This window comes from Drosophila suzukii, chromosome 2L (assembly GCF_043229965.1).
Source record: "Drosophila suzukii chromosome 2L, CBGP_Dsuzu_IsoJpt1.0, whole genome shotgun sequence".
NCBI lineage: Eukaryota > Metazoa > Arthropoda > Insecta > Diptera > Drosophilidae > Drosophila > Drosophila suzukii.
Window position 1 is genome coordinate 12,438,392 of NC_092080.1, and position 27,413 is coordinate 12,465,804.

At 37.5% G+C, this 27,413-nt stretch overlaps 6 protein-coding genes across 9 annotated transcripts in view; all 6 read left to right on the forward strand.

The window, feature by feature from the left end:
• beat-IIIa (beaten path IIIa) overlaps positions 1 to 16,975 on the forward strand; it is a 36,594-nt gene extending 19,619 nt beyond the window's left edge. For all 4 annotated transcript variants that reach the window (XM_036822643.3, XM_036822644.3, XM_017090378.4 and 1 more), the window contains exons 3-7: positions 3,417 to 3,625; positions 7,264 to 7,399; positions 16,311 to 16,573; positions 16,643 to 16,766; positions 16,835 to 16,975. In XM_036822643.3, the coding sequence (XP_036678538.1) occupies positions 3,417 to 3,625; positions 7,264 to 7,399; positions 16,311 to 16,573; positions 16,643 to 16,766; positions 16,835 to 16,935 (833 nt within the window). In that variant the 3' untranslated portion in view covers positions 16,936 to 16,975. The remainder of the gene's footprint in view (positions 1 to 3,416; positions 3,626 to 7,263; positions 7,400 to 16,310; positions 16,574 to 16,642; positions 16,767 to 16,834) is intronic.
• A 1,149-nt stretch (positions 16,976 to 18,124) lies between these two features.
• LOC108021592 (uncharacterized) lies at positions 18,125 to 18,823 on the forward strand. Its single transcript, XM_017090382.4, is given in 2 exon segments — positions 18,125 to 18,402; positions 18,404 to 18,823. Coding segments are annotated over 2 exon segments (366 nt in total). The 3' UTR covers positions 18,492 to 18,823.
• A 73-nt stretch (positions 18,824 to 18,896) lies between these two features.
• LOC108021591 (uncharacterized) lies at positions 18,897 to 20,706 on the forward strand. Its single transcript, XM_065866425.2, has one exon. It carries the CDS (start codon positions 18,984 to 18,986, stop codon positions 19,356 to 19,358), a length of 375 nt encoding a protein of 124 aa, XP_065722497.2. The 5' UTR covers positions 18,897 to 18,983; the 3' UTR covers positions 19,359 to 20,706.
• A 357-nt stretch (positions 20,707 to 21,063) lies between these two features.
• Positions 21,064 to 21,667, forward strand: LOC108013066 (uncharacterized). Its single transcript, XM_017078687.4, has one exon. The coding sequence runs from the start codon at positions 21,202 to 21,204 to the stop codon at positions 21,574 to 21,576; it is 375 nt and encodes a 124-aa protein (XP_016934176.3). The 5' UTR covers positions 21,064 to 21,201; the 3' UTR covers positions 21,577 to 21,667.
• Positions 21,668 to 24,815: 3,148 nt separating this feature from the next.
• Positions 24,816 to 25,385, forward strand: LOC136116963 (putative gustatory receptor 36a). The gene has a single exon (XM_065864891.2). It carries the CDS (start codon positions 24,816 to 24,818, stop codon positions 25,383 to 25,385), a length of 570 nt encoding a protein of 189 aa, XP_065720963.2.
• Positions 25,386 to 25,880: 495 nt separating this feature from the next.
• On the forward strand, positions 25,881 to 27,285 carry Grl36a (Gustatory receptor-like 36a). The gene is made up of 3 exons (XM_017078474.3): positions 25,881 to 26,516; positions 26,637 to 27,044; positions 27,097 to 27,285. The coding sequence occupies exons 1-3, from the start codon at positions 25,881 to 25,883 to the stop codon at positions 27,283 to 27,285; spliced, it is 1,233 nt and encodes a 410-aa protein (XP_016933963.3).
• The last annotated feature ends 128 nt before the right edge of the window (positions 27,286 to 27,413 follow it).

Sequence of the window (27,413 nt, forward strand, 5' to 3'; positions counted from 1 at the left end):
TTCATTAAAAATGCATCATAATTATCTGATATTTTGGATTCACCTTTTTTAAGAATGTAAAAGCTTTCTTTCTGTGCAAGCAAAGCATAAGCCGAATATGACAAAGTTACTTTTTAAAATATTCTGAAAATATCCGTATTTCTCCTCTCCTCATACACTGACACAAATCCCTAGCTGATTAGCACATTTTATTGCTACACGGACTCCATTTATTTGCCCTTTTTCTTCTTTTAGGTTAACAAAAATATGCCGACACGGAAATGAATTTATAATGCATGATGTTGGTTGTTGTTGCTGATTCGTATTTGGGGCTATAAAATATTCGAGGCCCAAAAAAGCAAACTGCATGTGTGTTTTTGTGTGTGTTTTTGTGAATCAGCAAAAAAAGAAAACAACTAACTCATTTTGTGGCTGCCATTGCTGTCTCTTCTTCTTTGTTATGCCAATTGTCTACCACCGTCACACACACACATACAGGAATGCGAAAAGGCCAACACACACACACAAACACACGTGAAACAAACACGCTGAAAGCATTCAACGTATTTTTTATTGAAGGCGCGACTGCGATTTTGATTCCGATTGCAAATCCGATGCTCTCTTTTGCTTCCCCTTGCTTTTGTCTTTTTCTGACATTGGGTGCGCTATGCACTGAGAGAAAATAGGGTGGTTATTTAATAAAATTTATTCTTATATCAGGGGTTTTTTTAATACAATTCCATAAAGCGCTTACATTGCCTTGATGATATATCACTCATACGCACTGTTGCAGTAGCTAAAAACATATTTGGAATTTAGGTGGTGTAGATTTCAACCTTTCATTTGATTTTTTCTGATTTTTGTATATAAGAGAGTGGTGTTTTTTTGCAGTGTCTTGCCTTTCTATTCCTATGCACATTGTTCAGCATTACAGATGCCACTGTGTCAGTGTGTCTGTGTGCATAACCTCCGGGCTGGGTTTTTGAGTTGGGAATGTGACAGCTCAATATATTCGCCATTTGTCGCTGTATAAACCACACACTCTCTTTTTCCCCGCTTAAGGTGAGGTTTTCCGTCTCTCCTCTGCTAGTTGTCATATAAATGTGGCCTGCTGAGTGTCGCAAAACTGTTGAACGATGCCATAGACAACAGGAGATCCTCTCTCGGCACCTCTAACACCCACCACCCACTTCCCAACGGAAAGGGAATGACACATTGGTTCAATAATGGTAAAATCATAGAGCAACACAACAAATACTGAGTAAATAAGTTAAGATACTATAAAACACTATATAAGGTATGAAAAAAAATATATACCATATAAAAACATAGTACGTGTGTGTTCTTTAACGAAATTAAGATACAATGCTTAATTCAAATTAGCTTAGATACAAATGTATCTAATAGATACAAATGTATCTAATAGATACAAATGTATCTAATAGATACAAATGTATCTAATAGACACAAATGTATCTAAAACAAAAATTTGTCATATAAAAACGTGTATGACAAATATTTGTTTTAGATAGAATCGTATGAAATATATTTTCTATATATTTATCAGATTTACTACCTAATTTACATTATTCACATGTTACACTTAGAGTTTCTCATTAAACCTATTATATAAAATACGTTCCATAGGTTCTTCAAGGATATATACTTATTCACCAATTTGTTGTGCAAATCGGTCACCCTAACTCTCTAAGCGCCAATTTCGGTCCTAAAGCTCGCATTTACTGCTCTCTTAAATTTAACTGATCGTGTAAGTTACACATTTCCGTGTTGTTATTCATTTCGCTTATCAGGTAACCACTGTACCTCCATAGTTCCTTGTGCATGAGTCCCTTTCCTTAACTTTCCCTGCGCTTCCTTATTCGTGTTGTTGTTGGGGCGGCAAATGCAGGAAAATCAATTTCGTTCTCCATTTGCAGTTGGCAATTTGCATAATAAGGTCGTTTGGCGCAATTTGCATGTGAATGTGATAAATTCAATGGCGGCGCTGCACGTTACACCACACACAAATACACACCCTCACACCCAGCAACACATGCATATACATATACATATGCGTCTGAGACGAGAGTATCTGTGTGAGTGTGCGTGAGTATTTGTTTTTTTTAGTCCGCTTTCCCGCAGAACGAACTCACTTTTTCACGTTTGACGTTTGCAAAAATGAAAAGTGTAGCGGTATATTAAATAAGTGGGTGGGTGCGGCACCACCCACACAACTGAAAATACAACGGTTAGTGTCCCGGCCACTGTTACGAGCCACCGTTAGTCCTTCGGGGACTCCGAAACCCGAAAACCCGCCAAAATGTCGCGCAAGGCAAATATGGGGATATGTGCCAGGTTTTGCTGTTTGTGATTTAAAAGCTTTTTGGGGTCTGTTTGGATTTGATTTTCTTTTGCGGGTATGACTGTGGTTTGATTCGTAATGCTAGCGATACTTAAAAAAAATATAAAACTTCTAGAACTTGAAAAATAATAAAAATACAAATTAGGATAAGCAAAATACCTCATGAAGATTGCGATATATCGACATCGTAAAGTAACTTCCCTAACGTTATGGGTTTATACTAAGAGTTATATGCCTTTTTTTATTATACACAAATTTATTGTGGTGAAGAAAGTTTTTAAATGATGTTTTTTTTCCCCTTTAGCCTACTGTTACTATGCTTAGAAACTTATACTTAGGGCGATGTAAATTCAGCGGTAAATGTACATCATTAAATAATTATTTCATATCTACATATGCCAAATATAAACTTGAATTTTTAAAGAAAAATAACTGGATTATAATAATTCTGTATTTCAAGTCTTAGATAAATAAATATTATTGTCCTTATATAATTTTTTTTATTTTAAGTAAATATTATATTACAGGTAAATAATATTATATTTATTCATAAAAAATCTTTTTATGATTAAATTTTGTAATCTTTTAATAATTTTATTTAGGTCCAAAAATCTAATAATATATATCTATAGGGTGTTCAAAACATCATATGCCTATCTTGTTCCCCGTAAAACTTTGAGTTTTTTGCGCATGTGTTTTTGTTTCGCCTTACATGTGAATTGTGGACTGCAGTGACGTGCACTGGATTTTCCGGGATCTAAGAGCCGGAGTCCAGCAGGACAAGTCGAAATTCATGTGACAGGGCCGAAAAGGTTTTTTGTGTTTGCCTTCTGGCCATTTTGGTGGGAAAATATGGCCATCTGGAATCATAACAGTTGAAATATGAATGTGGGTTAGGGCATAAAAATTAAGGGGATAACTTTGGTGCAGTTCCACTTGCAGTTGGGAATGGGATTGGGAATGGGACTGGGAATGGGTCTGGGAATGGGAATGGCATTGCCAGGGGGTGATTCCATTAAAAATAATTTCGCCACACTAACGTCCTTTTCCATTTCTTTACCCACGCTAATTGCAGACATTAGCAGCTCGCTGACAATGACCGAGGTGAAGATACCCAATCACATAATGCGCCTGAAGAGCGCCACTCTGGGCTGTCGTTACGCCCTCGACGGGGAGTCCTTGTACTCGGTGAAGTGGTATAAGGACGGGCACGAGATCTACCGCTATGTGCCACGCGATAAGCCCCCCGGACAGGCCTTCCCCCTGCCCGGAGTCAACATCGATGTAAGTGCACCCAAACAGGATATAAATAATATATTTGCGTATTGCATGATTATGGAAGGGAAAAGCTCTTAGCAACTGAACTCTATTATAGCTTATGAACCTTCGTTCATAAAGTCGTTCCAGGAATATCAATTACAGTACTTTTGTTATACAACAAGCTATTTTAATTCAATGTTCTACACAAGCTTTGACTTTGTTTTTAATGAAATGAAAAGGAAAATGAACTTAACCATATATGTAAAAATGGGTTTTAGTATAAACAGAATATTCTCGATAAAAGAACTGACCTTTTAATATATTATTGCGTGGCTTTTAAGAAATTTTTTTTGTTTAATTTTCCAGTACTCAGAATCTTAAAAGACCGGTCAAAAATATTCCAAGTTCTGCAGTAAAAGCAATCCTGAAATTTCAGCTGCACTTTGATTTTTAATTATTTCTTAAATTCTACAACTATTTTTCTCAGTGCTAATATACAGAAAAGCAACAGGTTCAGCTTATCTAACGAAAAGGAAGCGGAAAAATTTAATTTAGAATTTTATTACAATTTATGGCGCTGATTTTAAGGATGGTGGGGGGTGTGTTGTTTTGGATTTAGTGTTACGACCCGATCATAATGATTATTTTAAAACATGTAATTGCCCGCGATGGCAAAAGAAGCCCTCAGAGTTCTTTTCCCCACTTTTCCGCCCGCTTTCACTCCGCACTTTTCACTCTGCTTGTTGCTGATTACGTCGTCGCTGGAATGAAAATTGCTGCCACGTAGTTTTGCCATTTAACTTTAATTTAATGTGGATGTAACCTTCCTTTGTTGCCCATAAAAATGTGTGTCTGTGTGGGTTGATTTCCCGCCCCGCCAACCCTCCATTTTTACTCCCCCCCTCTGCTTTGGCGAAGGTCACGTGCTGGTCTGCTTGCCTTGCGATCGAAAAGGTTAACGGAAATCACTTAGAGCTGTCAATATCCCAGACAAAGTTGATATCCCTCCGCTAGTCCTCTTCACTTCGTGCCGCTCTAATAATAATAATTTGCCAAAAGCACTTAAGTGCGTCTACTTTGTAAGGCGGGCAGTCAAAGCACAGCAAGGCTAAGGAAAAGCGCAGCTGCACTGTGGAAAAATATATGTAACTTTAGGCAAAGTCGAAAATATTCATTAAAAATAAAAATGGATTTGTATTAATACTTTATGTTCAATAAAATAATTTTGGTGATAAGCTTTAAAGAAAAACATTTTTTAAATATCTCCTTTTTTAGATTTTATTTAAGGACGTGATTTTTCTCTCCGTGTGAAGCAAAGTAAATCCCGTCAATTGTCGGGGCTAACGTGGCGTATGAGCAATGTGCCAGCGTGTTTTACGGCCTGTGTGCGTGTGGCCAAGCGGCTGGAAGGGGAAAAGTCAGGAAAATCCAAGGAAAGAAAATGGGCTAGAGGAGTAGAGAGAAAAGTGCTGGCTAAAGGAGTCTCCTTTAGTGGAAGCATAATGCGTAATGCGGCATAATTTTCGTTTGGTTTCAATGTCTGCATTTGGCCGCCGCCCCCTTTCAAAAAAGGGTTGAAGGACGAGTTGAGTGGAGGGAAATGATTAGAACAAAAGACGGCTCCTCGGGGGTTACGGATGTCAGTGAGTGTGGTATGGCTGCGAAAAGCTTGATAAAGCGGTAATATTTTCATAAGAGCTTTGCGGGCTTCACTAAAGGGCACAAGGAAATTACTTTATTTAATTGAAGGATTTTGAGTAGAAGACCGCTTCCTAATACGAGCTTATAATGATAAATGATTTTAGTGGAAACTATAAAAGCTTTAAAAACTATAAAGCTAGAATGTTTGTGTCTTCGCTTGAGCCATCAAATCTCCTAGAAAATTGCAATCGTTATTTTATCACTGCAATTTAAATGGAATTTTGTGACTTTTTCATTTTTTCGAAGCTTTAGTTCTTTATTTATTATGAAGTCACTCTATTACCCTAAAGATATTTCATGAATGGAATTTTGTTCATTGCTGACGGACATTGTCATCTTAAATAAGTTTTTCCTATACAAACCTTCTGATTTTTCTGTGCCATTCCATGTCGGAATGTGGTCCCATTTTATTTTTTGGCCACTGCAATCAAGGCAACATAAACAAGGTTAGAGCGCTGATTCTCTTTAGCCAAACCGAATTTGGAATTACAAATAACAACTTCAATCTGCAGTCATGAGCGAAATGGCCGCGCATGTTCCGAGCGGCGACGAGAAAGCAATAAAGGGAGACTGCAATTTGAATTGCGGTTAGATTTGGTTTTTTGGCGAGCAGAGTGCTATTCGCCCCAAAACCCCCTTTTATAGCCCCCCCAGCAACATTCTTCAAGGGGGTGCTGACAACTTGAGCGTGCCGAAAGAATTGGCAAAAAGACGAAGACGCAGCTGCAGAATGGGAAGAAGAATCGGCTTAAGTACTGCCAAGAAGGCAACAAACAAAAGCCAGTCCACAGTCATTGTAAAGGACCGCAGGGGCAGTCATGGGTTAAGGGGAGGGGCAGCCGAAAACAAGCTACAAACCAAAAATAATGTTGAACGTGACTTTTGTGATTGTTTACGCCGGAGAATGGAAGTAGAGTGGGTGAAATGCGGCCAGGGGAAAGTACAAAGAGAGTGGGCAAAGAATTTTCATAAAAATTTGCCCGAATCAAATGAAACTTTCTTCCCGCATGTGTATGCGATAATAAAAGTGCAACTTTAAGAACTTGACTTGACTGCAATTGTTGCCCAGGGAAAATGGATAGAAAAAAAAAATAAACCAGGGAAAAACTGTGCGAGTGACTTTTACAACATTCCGCCCTCACATGCGTATCTTCCATCTTTTATTCAGACTCTTGTGCGATTGTTTCTAGATATTTCGTTTTCATTTGCTTGTTTGGTTTTTCACTTTTGGCTCTTCCGACTTTTTGGTTTATGACTCTTGCTTTCCTTTCTTGGTTTCCCCTCTAGTGGCCCTTGAGAAAATTACATTTTTCGCCTACAGTGTGGCTAAACTAATAATAAACTGGCTTTCCCATCATCAATCTTCATTTTGAGTTGAATTTGCGAATGTTAAAACTCATCCATAGAAAAATCTTGAACTCTAATTGCCTTTGATTTTGTGTCGATTCATTCCCACGCAATTTATCTCGCTTGGTTTCCTGACTGAAAAATTTAGGGAAATGAATGACGTATGCCTATATTGAAGTTCTTGATTCAATTAAAGATTTACAATAAAAATAGAAAATTTAATATCAAAGAGATTTTTGATAATTTAAAAAGAAATGGAAAAAGGATGTGTAGGATATTATGGCTTTAAATTAAAAGAAAGCGGTCTTAAATAAATTATTAGGGTGCCTTCAGAAATCAATGTGGTTTGGGTATCATTTATAAAGGTGACTAAAAGTATGCATTGAAAAAAATTGTTAAGGTCTTAAATATAAAATATACTCTTGCATACTTTTTGATACCTCTGTGAAAGATTACATATATTACATATTTTTAAGCAAATCTTCTTCAATTGCCTGAAGTAAGGAGTTATATATTTTAAGTAACCTTTAAAAAATAAGCGGATCGTATGCAACTTGTTAATATAAAATCCCTGAAAATCTTAATAACATTTTCTTTTCATTTTCCCTCTGCAGCTGCGTAACTCCTCGGACACCCAGATCCTCCTGCGTCGCGTAACGCTGCAGAGTACTGGACTTTATCGGTGCGAGGTGTCCGGCGAGGCGCCCGCATTCAACACCGTATCGGAGTCGGAGACCATGACCGTTGTGGGTGAGTTTAACATAAGGGAGGTGTATAAATGGGCGATGGGGAGGTCTACACAGAAAGCGGAGCTCTTGGACAACAGGCGACAGCAGAAAATTTAATTAAAATGCTAATAGTGCCGGGCAGCCAACAATGTTGTGAATGACAGTGGCAAGTGATGCGGCATCTGAAGTTGCACAAACCAGAATGCAGAACACAGCACCCAGAATGTGCAACATAATTGCTGGGAGTGGATAAAGAGCGGGGTCAAAAGGCAGCCGATGAGGATTGACAGCGGCAAGTTGAAGGATAAAGGCCGAGGACTCCGGTTGCTGTCACCGGGTCGAAAAACTGGAGTCGAGGCAAAACCATTTAAAAACGCATGCCGGCAACCGAAATCTGAGGCTGTTGGATGTAAATTGCATGCAGGTTGTCAGCTCCCTGTCAAGGAGTCTTTCCCCCTCATACAAAAACACTTGCTATAAAAGGATTCATTTCGTTTTATGGGATGTGGCATTCTGAGATGGTCAGCAGACGGGAGAGATATTTCTTAAATTGGCAATAAAAATCAGGTGGTTGTCGAAGATGAGGGAATTATTGGAATCTTGCAATTACTTTAAGCAAAAAAGAATATAAAGATTTAAAAAAATATGAGTAAAAGGAAAAATTACATTCATTAGTTACAGATTGATTGTTTGAGAATTTACCATTCGCTTAAAAACTTTATGAAATAAAGAAAAGCTTCATAAGTTAAAATTTGATTTTCTAATAGTTTTTTACAACTTGCTAAAATAAAAATCACAGGGTTTTGAATAACTTCTAAGTGTAATGATAGGTGTCTAAAAGAATGCAGCAATTTTATAAATATTGTGTCTAAAAGTATGCAACAATTTTATAATTATTGCATTCTTTTAGACACCTCAAATTACTTTTACAAGTGATTTGAAAACTTTAGTGTTTTGTGTGGATCTCTCTATATTTTAATAAAAAGTAAAGATCTTACCTAAAATTCGAAATTCTTGAAATTTCTTACTGTTTCTTTTTTTCCAAAAGTTAGATTTCGTTATAAGCTAGCGCTGGTTTAACTTCCCAAATAAATCCTTCAACACTCGAGACCACATTAATCATCTTAATGAAATTTAATTCCTTGAGTCTCCTTACGACAACTTAAAGCGACTACCTCCCGCAGGTGGTGCACATCCTGATGGCGTTTTACCTGGACCACCTGGTCGAGGTTGCAGGTCTCAGCTCTCCACTCTCCGGTTTCAGTCGCAGTCCGTAAATGGAATTCATGCAACATGGCAATGCGTTGCAAATGGCATTGTCGAGTCATCTCAACTCCCAGGCTCCTTGTAAACTCACTCGCTTTCCTCTTGTTCGCTGCTTTTTAAAGGATTTCAACCTCCTCCTAGATTTTTTTCGCATTTCTTTGCTTTTCGCCTTGGAAACCCTAGACTCTGTATATAGTGTCCCTGTCCCCTCAATTCCTCTCCATTTTTTTTTTGTGCCACCCCACTTTTAATACAACTGCATAATCTAAGCAAACAATTGAAATGGAATTTTTGCAGTCGCAGTTGCAGTCGACGTCAACGCAGCGCCAACAAAAGGCGCACATGTGTGTACAGTGAAGGGGCGTGGTCGTGGGCCGAGGTGGGCGGGGCCCGGGTGCCACTGTCATTGCAATTTTGAAGTAAAATTATGTTTTCTGTCCGACTTCCAAGTGGGTAAAAACTGGGCTAAGACAAAGGCGCCATCTGGCGGAGGCTGGCTGGCAAGAAAAAGATCGTTTATCCTCTTACCATTAACATATGTGTGGTAAAACGAGTACACTTGGGGAAAACTATTTAAAATAGGAGTGTTTTGAAATTATAAACTTGACTTGGCTCTTTAACATAATGCCTTTGTTTCAGAATTTTGTTTGAGTGTTTAAAAACTGTTCAGAGCCGTCAAGAAATTTATATTGTTTTTTGACAATGTCCAGGATTTTAAATTTTTGATTACGGTCTCTTTAATGATTTACGGGTCTACAATTGTATTAAATCACACAAGTTTGATACTAAAATTTTAAAGAGATAGACTTATTTTTACCCTGTGCCCAAACTCACGAATAATTTTCTATAACCCCCACATTTCATGGCAGTTTTCACGCAAACCAATCAAGTTTGCTGACTGCGCCTGAAGTTAATCACAAATTTATAAACTCATAAAAGAATGAAACGGTTATCAATATGTGCAGCAGCAGCAGGGGTTTCCCCCTGGGGACAAGGAATCACCACTGAGCCACCACCGACATCATCAATGGAAGCCGCAGTCCTCGGGGCAGAAACCTGCATTAACTTATGGCAACAAGGAACAGGACATCTCCAAGAGAAGATGCCACGCCCCTTACCCACGCACAAAGCACATTTCATGCTGATTTTCCTTTTGGCCATTCCCTTAGCTGAGTCCCCAAAATCCCCTCACTTCTACCCCTACCCCGAATACACATCGGAATCCCGGGGAAATGGTTTTGCATATTAAACAATGTGTCTGGGCAGCCAAATTGAACGATATTCGAACCGAAGTCGCAAAGGAAAAACGAGAAAAATATAGGGCAAAAAGAGAGTGGGTGGCAAGGAAATAGAATGATACAGTAGTCGTTGGATATATGAAAGACTGACATACCTTAATTCTATGATAAAAAAGGTGATTTTTTTTTTTAAGTATATAGAAAAACAAAATATTGTTTGCCATGTCAAACTTACAACTTTCAAATAAAAAATATTTGTAACTAGGGTTTAGGTTTTATCCATTTCAAATTTCCTTATTTCGTCAAACAGGAGTTTTGCCTGTAGTATAAACCAACTGTGGCCGTTGCAAATCGAAGCAAAATAGGGAAAAAAGGAAAGAGTAGGGAGTCGGTTTGAGTGGGAAGCCTCATCATCAACAACTGTGTCAGCTTTGGAGAATGGGAATTGTGGGGGTTTGTAAGAGTTTGGGGATAGGGACCTCGTCCTGCTAATGCAAGTGAACCATAAAATATGCTCTAGTGAAAGCCGATTGTTCCCACAGGGAGAAGCCAATGTTAATTTGGCGATCGTAAAATGTCAGCGGCAACATTTTGGATGACGTACAGTCCCTTGGTGTTCGGATTTTCGCGGCTTTGAATTATGTTTGCTTTAAAAGATTTAGATTTAAATTCGAGTTCCCCATAAAGTTGTGGACCATAAGACTACCTTAAAAGAGATGTTTTAGGGGATTACTTCACTTGATCACTTAACTAATTCAGCATTGCTAATAATTGCCCTTCAAAGCACTAGAAAAATGTTGTAGAATTACAAATGTTCACTCCGCCCATGCCTTTCGGAAACTGTGCCTCGGGGGGTGTGCCCTAAACTTTAATGAGCGCCTTGCCTTTGGCCTCCTTTGGATAATTTACAGCTCATTAGTGTGACCAGGCCAAGGAGCAACAATAAATATTACGGCAAAGTGCCGGCCCCAGCCTTCTCCGCCCCAAAACTTTGCTCATAGCTCATAAAAATCACATTTAACTTTGCCAGCCAGTGGGAGGTTGCCTGCGATTGTAAGTAAGGGGTCCTGTTCCCAGGTCCTTGATGCAGGCAATTGCTTTTTTATATTGTAAAATCGATAAGCGATCACATTATATGTCTGAGTATGAGTTTGTCCGAGAAGAAGAGGGGCGAGAAAAAAAAGAGATAGGAAGAAAGGCGAAGAAACTCAGCGGGAAAAGTGAGTTATATATGTGTTTGTCCTTTAAAGTGCACTTAACCATAAATTCAGGAACAGGATGAGGACCCAGAGAGACACCCAGAAAATCGGGCGGAGAGAGCAGGACATGTGAAAAGCGTTGAGAGCCTTGCGTGCTCATTAATTATAAAACAACGTACGATACGCAGCAGATGCACTGAGAGAAATCGAATTAAAGGCACCCGATGGTACATTTAAATTACTGGTAATAAGGGGTTCTTAAGAACACTTTTAAAAGCATTTCAGTCGCATATTTCATACATCTTTGTTTAGTTTTAAGTTTTTTGTATGTGATACAGGATTACATGTCATTCCAAAATTGTATAATTAATGCTTAAACACATTACTTTAAATTTCGAATTTGAAATTGGAATTTGGATATAAACTTCGAGTTTTGAAACTCAAATACAAGGCTCTAGTTGGTTATTTAAAAACAAATATGTTGTATTTAAATACAAGAAATATACGGTATGTTTTACAAAAATGAGTTTTTATCCTTTTGATCCTCGAATTTTACATTCTCTGATGAGTTTTGTTCCACTGTAAGCATAACAACACACACGCACACTGTAGCAGTGGAAAGTCCGATGCAGATGAGGATACGGAAGAGCCGCGGAAGTAACGGTAACTGTAATGTTGTCTTAACTCAAACATGCCGCAACTGAACCGAAGGATACGATGGCCAAGGGGAAAGGACTCGTATCGTGCATTAAAAATCGTTGCCATATGCAAAATTAAAGATAACAAACGAGGAATGTCACGGGAGTAACGAGACTCGAAGTGGACGGAAACGGGCGGAACGAAACGGAGCGTGAAGTGGTTGGAACAGGGGAAGTGAAACGGAAGGGAAACATGGAAGTGGAGCGAAGGAGTCAAGTGGCGACTGAGGTTATATACAAAGGCTTCGCTGCTGGAGAAAACTGTTGCGATTTCACACTCTATTGTGCTTAATGCTTTATATTCCAATTGGCAATACCTCCATTTCGTTTAAAAATGTCTTATTTTAATAAACTATATTTAGAAACTAAGGGGGCCTAGTTAGAATAAATGTCTATATAGTAACAAAGACGTCTGGAAAATCTCTTTGCTTTTAAATGGCTATTTTACATAATTTTATTGCTAATATATTAACATTTCTCTGCATCAGACCACTGTCACCAGCAATTGAGTTGAATAAATTTCGAATAATGGAGTGTAAATCATGTCGAAAAGTGTTTATTAAAATTCTTTAGATAGAGACAAAGACATAGTAAAAAAGAGAGATTGTGGAACAAGCTGGAGGACAAGACAGAGAAAAACACTTAAGCGAAGGGCTCAACATGTGCATAATCCACACCCCCACTCACACACCCCATAGCCATAGTACCTTTGCAAATAGAACAGGTGAATGCCTGGGGGGTGCTTCCATCTGGCACCCCTCATCTACCACACCCTCATTGCCGAAATCCCAACCACCTGACCTGGCTTATCACCTGCTAAGAAGAAGCTGCAAAGTGCGCTTCGAGCGGAAAGAGGAGGCGTTTTCATATGGACGGTTGGCTGGTAACAAAAAATGTACCGCAGCGTATTAAAAGAAGACCACCAACTGAGCAGGAAAGTGTTGAAAAAACCTAGATAGACGCCCCTTACAGTGCTCACTGTAGATGTTCTGAATACGCATACCCTTGCAAGGGGTATATTATTTAACAAAACCGAACTAGTTTTAACAAAATAGCAGAGATAAAAGTAATATTATTTGATAATATATGAATGAATAACTCTGAATACCTTATGTATAAATTTGAAGCTCAATATTTAATACTCTTTTTTACTTGACCATGGTAATAGGGTATCTTAAGATTGGAATACTATGACTAGAATAAAAATCTCTTGTTGTTTGCGGCTATTTTTGCTGTAACTATTCTCTGTAGTTGTTGTTGCTGCTGGGGAAGTGCTTCAGACATTTTTTTACTTATTTTTTCTGGCTACTGCAGAAAAGGTGTCCTCCCTTTCATTTTTACCACCACTCACACTTTTCTGCAACAGAAACTGCTTAGTCATAGGAAAATTCCGAAAATATACTTGAAGCATGCGGCTATTCGACATTCGGCCATTTCCCTTTTAGCTTTTAGTTTTCGGCTTATTGCAGCTCCTGTAACCTGCGGGCTTTCCTTCCCATCCCCACAATTTTCTCCTCATCTGGCTCGATTTGCCCCCCGGTTTGCCCTCCCCCTTTTGTGTGTCCTTTATCGTTGCGTGCTAGGTCTGGCCAAAATAAATTGCCAACTCATACAGACATACGTGTCCCTTTTTGCTCCTCGAACCCCAAACTCCCCCTCTATTTCTATGGTTTTGTCTCCCTAGATTTATGCCGCAAAATAAAATTTAAGTGCGACAATATGGCGTTGACTTAAAAAATGCTCACATAATACATATAAACAATTATCCGAACATAACCCCAATCCAGGCAGGTGAGCAAAGGGTAAGGAAAAAGACTTTGGGTCTTAGTGGCAAATGTATTTGGGGGTAATAAATATCGGGCAAAGATAAAGTTGAATTTATTCGGTCATCCATTAATTAAAGGGCGGAAACTTTTAGGGTTAAAGAAAATAATCAGATCTTAGAAACATTTCTGTTTGAAATGTACAAATTGTGTATTCTTTATACCGATTTTTACTTCACTTTTAAAAACATTTCTCATGAGCAGAACTGCTTCGGATCGATTGTCAGCGACAACGTTGTTGGTATAAGCAATTAAATTGAATCATTTGCAGTAAACTGGGTTCTTATAAGATGGTATAATTTTTATATAAATAACCGAGAGATATTTGATATAAGAATTCATCGTATATTTCTAAAAATTTTTTTTCGAAAATTTAAGCCTAGTTCATTGATCAGCCTTGATCTGCTATTTGAACAAACCAAAAAATTTTTAAATTCTCTGACCAAAATATTAAAAATCTATAGATTACACGTCATCCCATCTGGTTGTTGTATGTTTCTGGTTTTTATACCCTTATACTAGCTGACTGTAGGACCTCAGGTCAGAAGAATGTTATTTCGAATGCCAACAAAGTGAAACATGAAATATTATTTTCAATCTCTCCAAATGCATTTATCAAAAATGCATTTCTCCAAGTTGGATTTTTAGATTGCACCATGGTTGGCCTTTGTAGGACCTTCTTTCCCTCCTTTTATCAACTTTCACCGCCTTTCTCCCAAAAAGTCAGTTGCATGGAGCAAATTAAGTTTGCATGGGAGAGAGGAGAACCAAAGCAAAGTAAACTTCACTTTATAAATTACAAATAAGCAAACGAGAGAGGGAAATGCAATCCCGGAAAAGGGCAACCTATCCAGGACGCCTACACGTAGGAAAATAATATCTTAAAAAGTAATGCTAATACAATACTAAAAACTGCTCCTGAAAATACTAAAATTGAAATAAACAAAATTCAAAATTTAACAAGAATAAATATCCAAAAATCCCATCACTTATAAGTTACGAAGTTTTTAGTCTTTGAATTTATGTAGAAAATTGTTTTCTAAGTGCACTGGACTTTGCTCAAAACGGACCCAAAATGGCCAAAAGCCACAACAAACTAAAAGCAAGACCAGCAAATACACACGACGACTTCTAAGGAAAATTAATTTTTTTGAAAACCATTAAAAATTAATTTTATTTTATGGCTTATACACACACATACACACAGGGCAACCGCAATGTTATGAGAAAGTAGGATTCCCTTCCCAATTTTTCTTGGTTTTGGCATGAGCGAATATTTTTAATGCATACAGAAAACACTCGACTGAATTGAGAAGGGAAGTGAAAGATATAGGGACATGGGCCTCGCTTAAGGAGGAGTCCTGATTCTGGTTCTGTTCCCACTTGACTTCGTTTTTATTTCTGCCCATGTTTTGAGGATGCGGATAAAATGTACAAGGGGTGAGCTGAAGAAAACAATGAATATGGCTATGTTGTAGTTTTAGAAATTCATGAGATACATTTAATACATTACTTTGGTCTTGAGGAAAAATATTTTAGTTTCTTTTTGCCAATTTTGGTACGGAATCGTATTGCTAATATGAGAAATTGTTGTAAAATAAATAAATGTTCATATTTTAATTAAATTAAGGTGGAGTTTTTAAGTTTTTTTTTCTTTTGTTTTGAAGTTTGTGTGGGAATAACACACATAAAATGATTTTCTGTCCAATTTGATATTCTCTTCGCTCTAATTTCGCTCACGTATTTTTGTATTATTTCTGCTATGCCTGGGAAGTATGCCCAAAAGGCGTTGGTAATGGGTGATGGCCAGATGCCCTTCCCATAAAACCAAAACACCCTCGCAGAGAAACATTGCAGGACAGACTCAAGCACACACATGGTCAAATAAACTTTGAATAAGCATTTCGTATGGCCAAAACAAAAGTTCTTTCTCTCAATGCCTTGTATTCTGGGCACCACCCTCTTCCCCCATTTTCACTTCCACCCACCGCCTGGCGAAAATCTCCACATAAATCTTGTGAATGTTTGCCCAGCCTCCGTGAGGAGGGGGCCCTTTCCCCACACTTTACTTATTTTACTTATGGGGCAGTGGGGCAAATAAGCGATGCTGCATATAAAATAATAAAACAGCCAGGAGGATGAGAAAATGCGGATGGAAAAGTAGAGAACGTGGCACAAAATGGCCAGCTAGTTCTCGTCTAGGAAATATTCAATTTCCCTGGCTCATTAAAATTAAATAACTAAGCTCGGGCGAGACTACAAATGAGGGGATGCCCAGTGGATCAAGGTAAAGCTATGGCAGCGAGGAGAGGTGAAAGAAATTCAGGGGAAGTTAATTGAAGTGCAGCGGAACTTAGCTAAGCCCAAAGAGTCATAAATGTCGGCGATGGGATGGTATAGGTAAAATAATGGCGAAGGGAATAAGGAAAGATGAGGCTTGCTTGGGTAAGATATAAATGTCATAAAGTAACATAAATGTCGGTTCTAAGTAAACACAAAAAAATGTAACAGATAATTTACACAAACCTTAAAAAAAATCTATTTGAGTAATATGATATATTATGTATGAGATTTTGTATTGTAAAGTAGTTCTTGAGAGCTAAACTAAACTAAATACGGCAAACCCAAGAAAATATTGTACTTGCTAAATTATTTTGAACTTATACTTTGTTGTCATATTTTTAATTTATTTAATATTTTCCCTTTCAGTGACTCCCAACCACGGACCCAAGATAACTGGCGGGCAGCCGCGCTACCAAATTGGAGACACCGTCCGGGTTAATTGCACCTCGTCGCCGTCCAAGCCCGTCTGTCACCTGAGCTGGCTAATTAACGGCGAGCCGGTGCAGAAGACCCACCTGCGGCAGTTCGACAAGGTGGTGGTGAATCGGGATGGACTGGAGATGGCCCGCCTGGGGCTGGAGTTCCGGGTGCGGGCTTATCACTTCAAGCACGGCGACATGAAGTTGAAGGTGAGTTGGGATAAAAATATAATTAACTTGAATAGCTTTTTAACTTAATTAAAATATATATTCCCTTAGTGCGTGGCCAAGATCAGCTCACTTTATCTGCAGAGCAACGAGGAGAGTGTGGAAAGCGATCGCCAGCAGAGGGCTCCAGCCTTGGAATCTCGGGAGACGGTGGCAGCCAAGTCCAGCACGATTGGTAAAACCCAAAAGAAATCTCTTAGCTCCCATTTTAAGAAACCCAACTAATAAAGCCTTTTTCAACAGCTGCCGCCACCTCCAAAGTGCCATCAAGCCTCGTTGCTCTACTGCCTCCGGTTTTCCTGCTGCTGCTGTTTCCAACTTGGACCTGGCCCAGAGACAGTTAACTATCCCAAGAATAAGGATCGCAAAAAAACTACAACCCATAGACTAGCAGAGCCGTTCGAAAAAGCAGACATATCCTATGCCAAAAACTTTGAGACAAAAACTAAAGGATTTATTTATAGCATAATCTTTGGTTCGATTTAAAATTCAAGCGATGTGTGTGTGCGCATGAAAAAGGGAATACAAATTCTCTATTTAAAAGCCAGATATTGACTAGAATATCAAAATAGTAACTACTCAATGCGAGCATTTAAGCAGAGGCTAAGCTGTAAACTGTAAATATTTATTCATAACACTAGGCAATTGTACGTACAATTAAGAAATTGTTGTTTAGGCAAAACATTCGTTGATCTTTTGTGATATTTTCTTCATTTTAAAAAACGAAAGGAAGTAAAAACCCTGTTGAAAATTATTTGGAGTCCACTATTATGATCTCATTTTACCCTTCCTTTCCATTTTAATCACCCTCTTTGGGCATATCAAAAGCAACCAAACATTTCGATTGTATAAACAAACATATTCGCACTTCGATCTACATACCAAATCAAGTCTACAACTTAACCCAACAAAACTTTTCATTGACTTATATACCTAAGCAAGTGTAAGAAAATTGTAAAGCAAAAAGTCTTAACTTTATAGAATTAACTTTAAGGTAACTGAAAACATAAAATAACAGAATACCGTGCAGAAAGTAAACTAAGCTAAAACTATGGAAAACTTACATATGCATTCCATACAAATCCTCAAAGAGAAATATTATGTATAAGAATAATTGGTCAAAAAGCATGTAAATAGCCTGAGAAGAAGCCACGAATTGCACAAGTTAAAAACTTAAAAATTCGGCAGAAGTTTCGATCTAAGTATGTGTGTGTGTACTTGAAAGTAATCAGCTCGATCAATGCCAAGCGAGATATCTTTTATTTAAGACCATCAGAAAATCTTTGTAAAAGAAAATCTAATTGCCACATACTTTAGATATTGATGGTCCATTAAAAAAGATACGAAAACCTATATGGCACGCTTGTTGTAATTAAGTTATTGAGTCCATGAAATACCAGTTACAATTAAAAGGACTTAAATGGGTTTATTTGCTATTTCTTCGCAAACGATCTATCTTTGTTCATTTAATCACTTCTGAATTTTGTTCTCATCACACTGTAAGCCACACACAACCATACACATTTTGAAATAATGAAGGTATATGACCAGGTGATATTTACGGATGAACTCTTGCACCACCGATCTGTGGGCAGCCAAATCAAGGAGACACGGCGCACCTGGGAGGAGCGGTGTTCTTGGTTTCCGGCTGCCCAGAGGAATCTGTATGCAAAGTGTTCCGAGATTTACGAGGAGTGTCTGGAGAAGTATGGCAACGATCACTTCGAGTTCTATGCGCAAAGAAATCGCCTGAGGGAAGAGCACAGGGTCAATACAAATTCATATAAAGATCGGGAAAAACGAAAATCGCAGAGATCATTTAAAGGGCTACAGGGCATCCCCCACTTCAAATGGAGTATATGGGAGTGTCCCGCCAATGCAACTGTTCTACTGCTTTTAGATCTCTTTCGGAACTCATATAAATTCGCAGTCCCTATTCCTCATATGATCTAGTAAAATAATACTATACTAAAGCATGTAGAGACGAGTTGTTTAAAATTCCATAAAACTATAGTTCGGATTTTTAGACGGGGAAATTTCTTGAAGTGGTGGACTTTTTAAGAAATTTAAGCTCAATATAATTTTAAACAATCCTCACAATACCTCAGAAAATGGGTTTTTCAGTAGCGACAATTTTTTTTAACCTAATGTATATACATAATATGATATGCTTTATATAATACCCCATTCAATCTTACACTTCAAAAACTATTTAAATTTTGAGGAATTCGAACAGTAGACTCATTTGCCTTTTTTGTCATATTCACAAACATAACACTTGTCAGACGAGTTAGTCACACAAAAAAATAAATAAAAAAAATAAAATAGGAAAATAAAAAAAGGATAAAAGAAAAAACAAGACCACCAACTAAATTTTACACCAAGCGAAAATATGAAGATTTACGAGGAGGTGATATTCACGGATCAACTTCTGCACCACCGAACTGTGGGCAGCCAGATCGAGGAGACTCGTCGAACTTGGGAACAGAGGTGCTCTTGGTTTCCAGCGGCCCAAAGGGAATATTACGAGCGCTATGCCCAGATTTACAAGGAGTGTTTGAGTACGTACGGCAACGATCACTTCGAGTACTATGCGAAAAGGAATCGCCTGAGGGAAGACTTTAGGCTTGAGACCAATTCATACAAAGAGAGTAAGACACGGGACTCCGAAATATCCATGGATCATGTAGCCTTTTACAAAGCGACCCCCACTTCCAATGCAGAATATGGTAGTGTTCGGCCAATGCACCTCTTCAAGGCATATTAGATCCGTATCTAATCTTCAATCCACATTCAAGTTGGCTTAAAAGCTTTAGGGCAGGTGTACACTGTACCGTTTGTTACATAGGGAATACATAAATATACTCCTCAGTCTATATACGTTTAGAGCTAATAATACCCCGGTAAATCCAGTACAGTGTAAACCAGGCCTAAATCACTTATTTGGAATTATGGTCTCTAATAAAGAAAACAATTTGTAAATTAAAATTTTTATGTTTGGTCATAGCTAGTTAGTTCACAATAATAATAGGTCTTTAATATTTTTAAAAATCATAACAACATAATTGTTTCAAATAGAATTGCATTAAATGCGTTTGATTTTTTGACAACCAATTGTAATTGTAAAATTTCTTAATTTCTTGCAATTTTTCTGATGAGCTACTTCTAACAGAGTGAATTTAATTTTAAGCTACGTATTTCTTTACAAAAGGGTAACATAAATTTTCCCCCTTGAGAAATTAGCCACATGCATGATACTAATCCTTTGGCTTATGCTAATTTGGCTTAAACTGAGTCAGAGTTCCCCGGGGTCTGATACCGCCTCAAAACGGGTATCGGGCAGTTTATGGCAAAACACAAAAGGTGGAAATTGTCTGAGACATGCGAAAATGTGCAACAAACCGCAATCGAATGCATTAAGGTCCAAACAAAGTAACCAAGAAGCAAACAAAAGGCCAAAAGCAGTTCATGACTCATGCGAGGGGAGGTTGTTGTGTACTTGGACATTCATCGCATGTCTACCGGGTTCACCTGGGCGTGAGAAATGCAATCCAATGGCTCATTTGCATACAAAGCCGTTCGATTGTGGGCCAAAGGCAGCAAGGCGATGGCTACAAATGGCCCACAAACAGCTGCAGGTCTGGGCCAAAATTTATCTTGGACATCTCGGCTTGGCATTGATCGACTGGCAGGGGGAAAACCCTCAAACCTAGCCAAAATGAATGTTTCTTGTACATAGCCAGCGACGTTTGAACTCAAATTTACTTAGGATCTAAGCGGGAAAATTCCTCGGCAACTCTCTAAGCATAATCTACATCTAAATCTAAGCAAATCTTGTGCGTGTTGTAAATTAAAAAATAAAACAATGAAAATATAACTAAACGAAATACCAAACCAACAAGTGGCGGAAAACAAAAATTTCTTGTCGGTTGAAGCTAAGTCAATGAACTAACCTTCCTTCATTAACATTCATCAATGAACTTTGTTAACATTTAAGTTTAGCATTTATTTGTAAGTATTAAAAAAAATCAAATGTTTGACAAAGAGAATGAAAACCAAGCTAGTTCGTAAAACTGAACATGAAAATGAAAAATAAATTAAGTCCAGAAAAGCAAGCCAAAGGCAATGTCTTCTTATTGAATGCGGAGCGCATTTCCGTTTCCGGTTGGTCTTTTATCTTTATTTGCATGGCGCAGCATCCTGTCCCGTTCAGGTTTCATATGCCCCTGGGCGATGCTGATAAATTGAAAGTAAATCAAACGCAAATCAAGGACGTCATTTATCATTCGAATGGAAATAGCCTTTAGTCAAAGTTCAAACACAAATACATCAAATTGTATACTGTGTTGCACTAATGATTTAATTTTGTTGCAGTTCATTTAACTTACAAATTTGTATAGTGCAATTCTTAGTTACATTACCTTTAATTAACGTGGTTAATCAAAAATATACTCAAATCGCAACAGGCTCTTATGAGAATGTCAGTTGATGTATTTTATAATTTTTAGTAAACAAGGTCAAAAAAAGGAATTAAAATATACGAATAAAGACTTGAAAGTGTACATTTTCAAATGTCTCAAAGCTTGCGGAGCTTATTTTTTTAAACAAAGATGAAGGAATACGGTGAAGTTATATTCGTGGATCAGTTGAAGCACCATCGTGTTGTGGCCAGTCAGATCGATAAGACTCGTATTGCTTGGCAGAGAAATAGTTCCTGGTATGCGGCAGCTCAAAGGGAGCATTACTCCCAATACGCGACTATATCCGCTGAGAGTCGGAAAAAGTACGGAGATAAGATTTATGGATACTACGCGAAAAGGAACCGTCTGCGACCCGTGTTCAACCTTACAACCAGGGCTAAAATGACTGAGGAAGACAAGCAAAGGCATATTTCGATGGCACACCTTTTCGGATACAAGTATTCTAAAACTACCAATGGCGAATATGGCAGTGTGGCGCCATCAGCATTATTTTTCTGTTTCTAAATTAGTTACGAGTTACGGTTTAGTTGTTCTATTTCACAAAAAAAATGTCTTCAAATTACCAATCCTTAAAAACAAAGGTTTAATTATATTTCTCTGTATAAAAAATGTTGATCTTTTTTGTTTAAATCCCCAGAAAAATATTATAAATTTAGGTTGATTTTTTGAGAAGAGTCCGTAACGTATGATTTTAAGAACCTTCTGAAAAGATATTTCCTAAGCCCCTTGCCTTTACTTTTCCACCTCAAAAGCACACATATGCACGCTCATTATCAACATTTGTGGGAATTATGCAAAAATTTATGGCGGAAACATTTAGGCCTTGAACGATTACAGACAGACGCCAAAAACTGCAGTAAAGCAGAGGAAATCCATTGAAAATGGTAAGGTGCGGAAAGAGGTGGCGAAGAGTTTGTGGCGGGTTTTAAATTAATTTTATATGCGAATTACCCGCACCAGGACGGCACTTTAGCGGTACTGCCAAGCACTTGGCTCGTAAATTGGTAATGTTTGTAAGCCCGGTTTTATGGGTCGGCGGTGGCCCAGTCTGTTTACCATAATTACCTGTTTATAATTAATTAAAATGCAATAAGCGTAAATTTGATAAAAGTTTAACGCACATGCTACGCGGCAGCGATAATTTCGTGTATCTGCGATCCAGTTCCCAGTATCAGCAATTTGGAAACGAATGCAAATGCACCTTAAATTATAAAATAACTAAACGACAGTTCATTTTTAAGCATAAAGCAATAAAATTAAAAAAAAATATTTTGTTTTGTCCTAAAAACAACATTTTGTTAAATAAATTACTGTTATATAATTGTAGTACCTAAAAAAAATTTTTTTTAATAATACAATTGAAAGTAACTTGTCCATTTTTTTAGGTGTTTGACACTTGCTGTTTAATGAAATTACATTTATAAACTAAATTACAATGAAATAGATAATTCGCAATAAGAGCGGGCTGGAATGAATGTATAAATTATCCAATGATCCTGTAACCTCCGCCTCCATCTCCTCCCACCGACCAAATTACTGGGGAGACCGCGTTAAATTGCAGTACAAACCCATTGGTTAATGCTATAACCATTTCGATGTGTTTGTTGTTTTTCTGTCCATGTGAGCCACGCTTATTGACCATGAATAACTAACGGAAATGCAACGCGAACTGTGGTCACGTCCCCTGGTCACCCAAACTTATAACGCCCCTTTTCAACCTTCCCACAGAATGATTCATTCTGTAAATGTGAGGTGTAATTGCGGCTACGTTTTGATTTATGACGCCAAAAAGGGGTAGTGCTATGACACATCCTTTTTGGTGGGTGATACTAATTGGTAGTAAAATTTAAATTGTAGATCTTTTTAAATAAATATGTTAGCAGAACTATCTTAAAACATAACGGATTTGGTTGATTTATTAAAATTAACTTCACCGTGGATGACCTACGTACTAAATGATCAGACTGTCAGTTCATACGTACGTCTCCTACAGTATCGACTCGAATTAGTACCGTCTTACTATCGTGATCGACGGCATTCTTCTAATAATTATAGTTTTAAAAACTTCCACCAAAATGATTTTAATTTGGAATATGCCGCAGTCATTATTTTTAAACTGAGAGTAGCTGCAGTTGAAATTATTCGCTATTGCCGTTTATATTGTATGGCTATGATCAGCTTAAGGCAAAGCAAATAAATAATTAGTTAATGAATTAAATGAAAATACGTCAAACTCACACGTTTAATGAACATTTTGTCTGTCAAACTTACAAAATTCATGAAAATATTTGAACGTATATTGATAAAAATTTAATTTTCTAAAAAATATTTAAGTTTTAGCGAATTTTGAACGGCTGGTTTTAAAACGTTAAAAAAAACTATTAAGACCACATATTTTATTAAGTCATTGTTATGTTTCAGAGAAAATTTGTGACACCATCACTGTGAGCAGATTTAACTTTCCTTAAATTTTAGATCTACCTGCAGGAACACGAACCGACTCGAACGTTAGACAGTGCTTTAACGTTCTACGTACCAAATTAACCCACTGGCATGATTGAGGATACTTCAATCCCTTCAATCTAATCACATACATCGCTGTCGGGGATCATTAGTCATTGAAGGGTAACTCATTGGCACAAATGTATTATCCTTAGCGGAACAAAAGGGAGCGCCCTTTCAGTTTTCTAAAATGTTCGACTGGGTCGGTTTGATATTGAAGGTAGTCTACTACTACGGACACCTAATCGGTCTTAGCAACTTTGAGTTTGACTGGCGGAATGGACGAGTCTTTACTGCTCGTAAAAGTACCGTCTACGCAATCGCGATTAACGTCATTCTTTTTATTATCATGGTTCTTCAACTGAAGAAAACTGATTTCATTACGGTCTTTGGAAGGCCAAACAAAATACGCCATTATGTTGCAATCATTTCATTTGGACTGAGACTAACAGCAGGTGGGATTTCTTGCAGTTCTTTTAAGCAATAGCATATACAAAAATGATAATTATTTGTGAATTTTTATTTACCCAAATTATTTAAATTTTGACATATATATATAAAAAGAACCAAAACTTTGATCATATCTAAACAAGCTAAGCGTGAAAAAATTTATTTGGTTTTGTGGGTTCTTTATAAATTATGGCCAATGTTCTGATATTTTTGTATACCATGTTTTTTAAGTATCTTTTTAAAATTACATTAAAAAAGGGAAATTAATAAAACGCTGATAAAATGCTCAAGGTAAAGTCCATTTAAAGTTAGTCGCTTGCGTGCATTTTTGCTATGCGCAGGACGCATTCATCACTTAAACTTTGTAAAAATTAGTACGACACAATTTAAAATTCAAATAAAAAAAAAAATTTGACCCTATTTTGAAACAAAAAAGAATACAAAATTTCATAAACCCTCGAGGCTGTTAAATTGGTGTTATTTCTTAAAATGGAGTTTTGTGAGGAACATCTGACAAACAGCTGACCAAAATTCAAAGATTCAACATTTTAGGAAACAGAAATATTTAATTTTTAGGATGTTCCGCTGTCTTCATCAGATGGAGTCGACGTAAAAAGATGATGCGCTTCTCCAAATTAATGCTTCGTGTATTTTTAAAAAGCCCGGAGGTGAGAAGAATTTCCCTCTGGCGTATTCTCCTTAAGATCGCCTTAGTCATCGTTACTGACCTGATGCAAGCCGCCATTACCTGGAATGCAATGAAACAAGCGAAAGATCCTCAAATTATAGTAATGGTCTGGCAGATCTGGACGTCAGCTATTGTTAGTCTGGCCATCACGCAGCATTACCTGATAACCCTTTCCGTTCAGGCTCACTACCATCTGCTCAACATTGAATTGCGACAGGTGATCGACGAATGCAGGCTGTTAAGTTTCCATTCTCAGAGGAGGGGTGCTTTTATGACCAGATGCTGTTCGTTGGCGGATCAGGTGGAGAATATAGCCAAGTTCCAAAGTCAACTACATTCAATTGTGAACCATCTGGAGAAGGTTTTCGGAATCGAGGGGCTGATTTTGTATGGCGGATACTATCTACTGTCCATAGCAACCGCTTACATGATCTATAGTATCCTTAAAAGTGGCCACGAAAGTCTCCAAATGAGCTTCATGTCGATGATTATTTCCTTCTTTTTATGTTTCTTCTACTATATGGATGCCATTCTCGATTTGATAAATATTCTTAACTTATTAGACGATCACGAGACGATGATACGCCTATTGGAAGAGCGAACTCTTTTTGCCCACACGTTGGATGTTCGTCTGGAGCAATCGGTTAGTTACTTTTGGCACAATCACAAGTAATATTATTCCGAATTTTTTTCATTACAGTTTGAAATCATGCAACTGCAATTGATACGAAACCCATTAAAAATCGAAGTATTGAAATTATTTCCAATCTCTCGCAGCGCTACTACGGCCGTGTTTGGAAAACTTTTGAATTGATCTTATAAATAAGCAACTAATTTAAATATAAATTACATACGCCTATTTTTTTCCATTTGTGTGTAGTCTTTTACTATCAATATTTATGAATAAATATTTTTACTCTGCCGCACAATAATTTACATACTCACTACTCAATTCGATGACTCATTATAGTTACATAATAAAAAGGTGTACTACCAATGGTTTTGCTTGGGTGCTAGCATAACATATTTTATTAGCCTTTATTACGATGACATTAGGTCAATTCATTATTCCTGGAAAAGTTGGAGCGCAAAAACCGATACAGAACAGACTTAGTTGAGTTCAGAATGACAGAAAATGGACACGAAATTAGTAAGGACTTCCCATAAAATGTGGCAGTCACGACTGCTGAGATGGTCTGTTCTGGGAATTTGCTGGACCTCTTATATTTTTTATCGTGGCTGCGTAATTGGGCAAATAAAATTCGATACGGAAAAGAAAAAGCTGATTATCCAGCCTCGCAATATCTGGACCAAGAGAATAGCACTGTGTCTGAAGATTATAGCGTTCTCACTTAACTATTTTGGCATTCCATATTTTTCGATAGCGTTTGTTCTATTTCTTCCAAAGGAGCTCTCCAAAACAATGTTTTCTGCACCAAAATTCTTTGAAATTCTTTTGAGTTCGGTCATCATGCAACTAAGTATTATCAATACTATACGCTTGTGTTACTGGATGAGTAGTCCGCCCTGGAATCGATCCTTTGTGGGTCTGGTCAATGACGTGATAGACATAACCAAATTGATGGAAGATACAGTGGGACCTCTTTACTTGGAAGGTATTTCCTTGCTGATCCTGCACACATTTCAGATCGGTTTGACTATACTGCAGATCGTGGGCTACACCCGAATGCAGTTTCACATCTTCTCGCTTTACAACCTTCTGCTGGAATTGTTTTTCAACTTATTTGTGGTCTACCAGTTGCTGCTTTTGTCTTGGATAGCTGCTTTTAACCGCTTCTTAAAGGTAAAATAACTGTTTATTATTACTGAGCCCGATTATAAAAAAATCAGAGATTATTAAATTGAATCAGGAATATAAATTGAAAGTAAATTTGTGCCACCTTTTTCTTTCAATGCATTTCAGATCTATCTGCAGGAACGTAAACTGACTGAAAGACATGGTTTAAAAATTCTTCAGCTGTTTCGTCTTTATTCAAGAATCAGCAATGTTCATCGAAATATCCAGCTGATTTGGCTCCCGGTGATCGGTATGCTTTTCTCCGACATTTTGTTGCTAGTCAGCAGTTGGGCATTTATCATCAAAAGCATTATTTTTAACCGCTGGATCACAAACGAAAGTCTTGATAGGAAATATTGGATAGCCGCTTTGGGTGCTCAGGCCTCTTTTTTGAGGATTTTAATAATTGGTCTGGGCAATGATCAATTGGCCCTTCTGCAGTGCTTCCTTAGATTGCAACTCCTGGTCATCGATTTGAGCTACTTAACGCATGATCAGCAGGATCAGAACTTCGACTGGGATGTCAAGACTTTGGTTGGTGTGTAAACGTTTGTATTATTTATTTCTTATAGCCTCTCCTCCATAGCAATGCTGTTTTGATCTACAATTGAGAGTCCAGCCGATCAGGAATCGAATAATAAGCGTTTATCAGGAATGCGGATGCCCATTTGTACTTGACTTATTTTTTTGCACACTGATCAACGCTTTGTGCTGTGCACAGTATGGAATGTCCTTTGACATCCATTCCTTAATTTTTTCTGATGTTATAAAATAGAAAAAAAACGTTCTGTGCCCTTCTGAACATTTAAAATAATACATAATATATCATAAAAACGTATTCAATATTTTTGGTGTTTTTAATCACATTTACACTATTTATTTTTCAGAAAAGTAGTCCGAACC

Bases quoted from the DNA above. Each gene is read 5' to 3' on its own strand.
- Grl36a (XM_017078474.3), top strand. From the start codon at position 25,881: ATGTGGCAGTCACGACTGCTGAGATGGTCTGTTCTGGGAATTTGCTGG. The intron at 26,517-26,636 runs GTAAAATAACTG...AATGCATTTCAG, and splicing joins CTTTTAACCGCTTCTTAAAG to ATCTATCTGCAGGAACGTAA. The intron at 27,045-27,096 runs GTTGGTGTGTAA...TCTCCTCCATAG, and splicing joins ACTGGGATGTCAAGACTTTG to CAATGCTGTTTTGATCTACA.
- LOC108021591 (XM_065866425.2), top strand. From the start codon at position 18,984: ATGAAGATTTACGAGGAGGTGATATTCACGGATCAACTTCTGCACCAC.
- LOC136116963 (XM_065864891.2), top strand. From the start codon at position 24,816: ATGGTCTGGCAGATCTGGACGTCAGCTATTGTTAGTCTGGCCATCACG.
- LOC108013066 (XM_017078687.4), top strand. From the start codon at position 21,202: ATGAAGGAATACGGTGAAGTTATATTCGTGGATCAGTTGAAGCACCAT.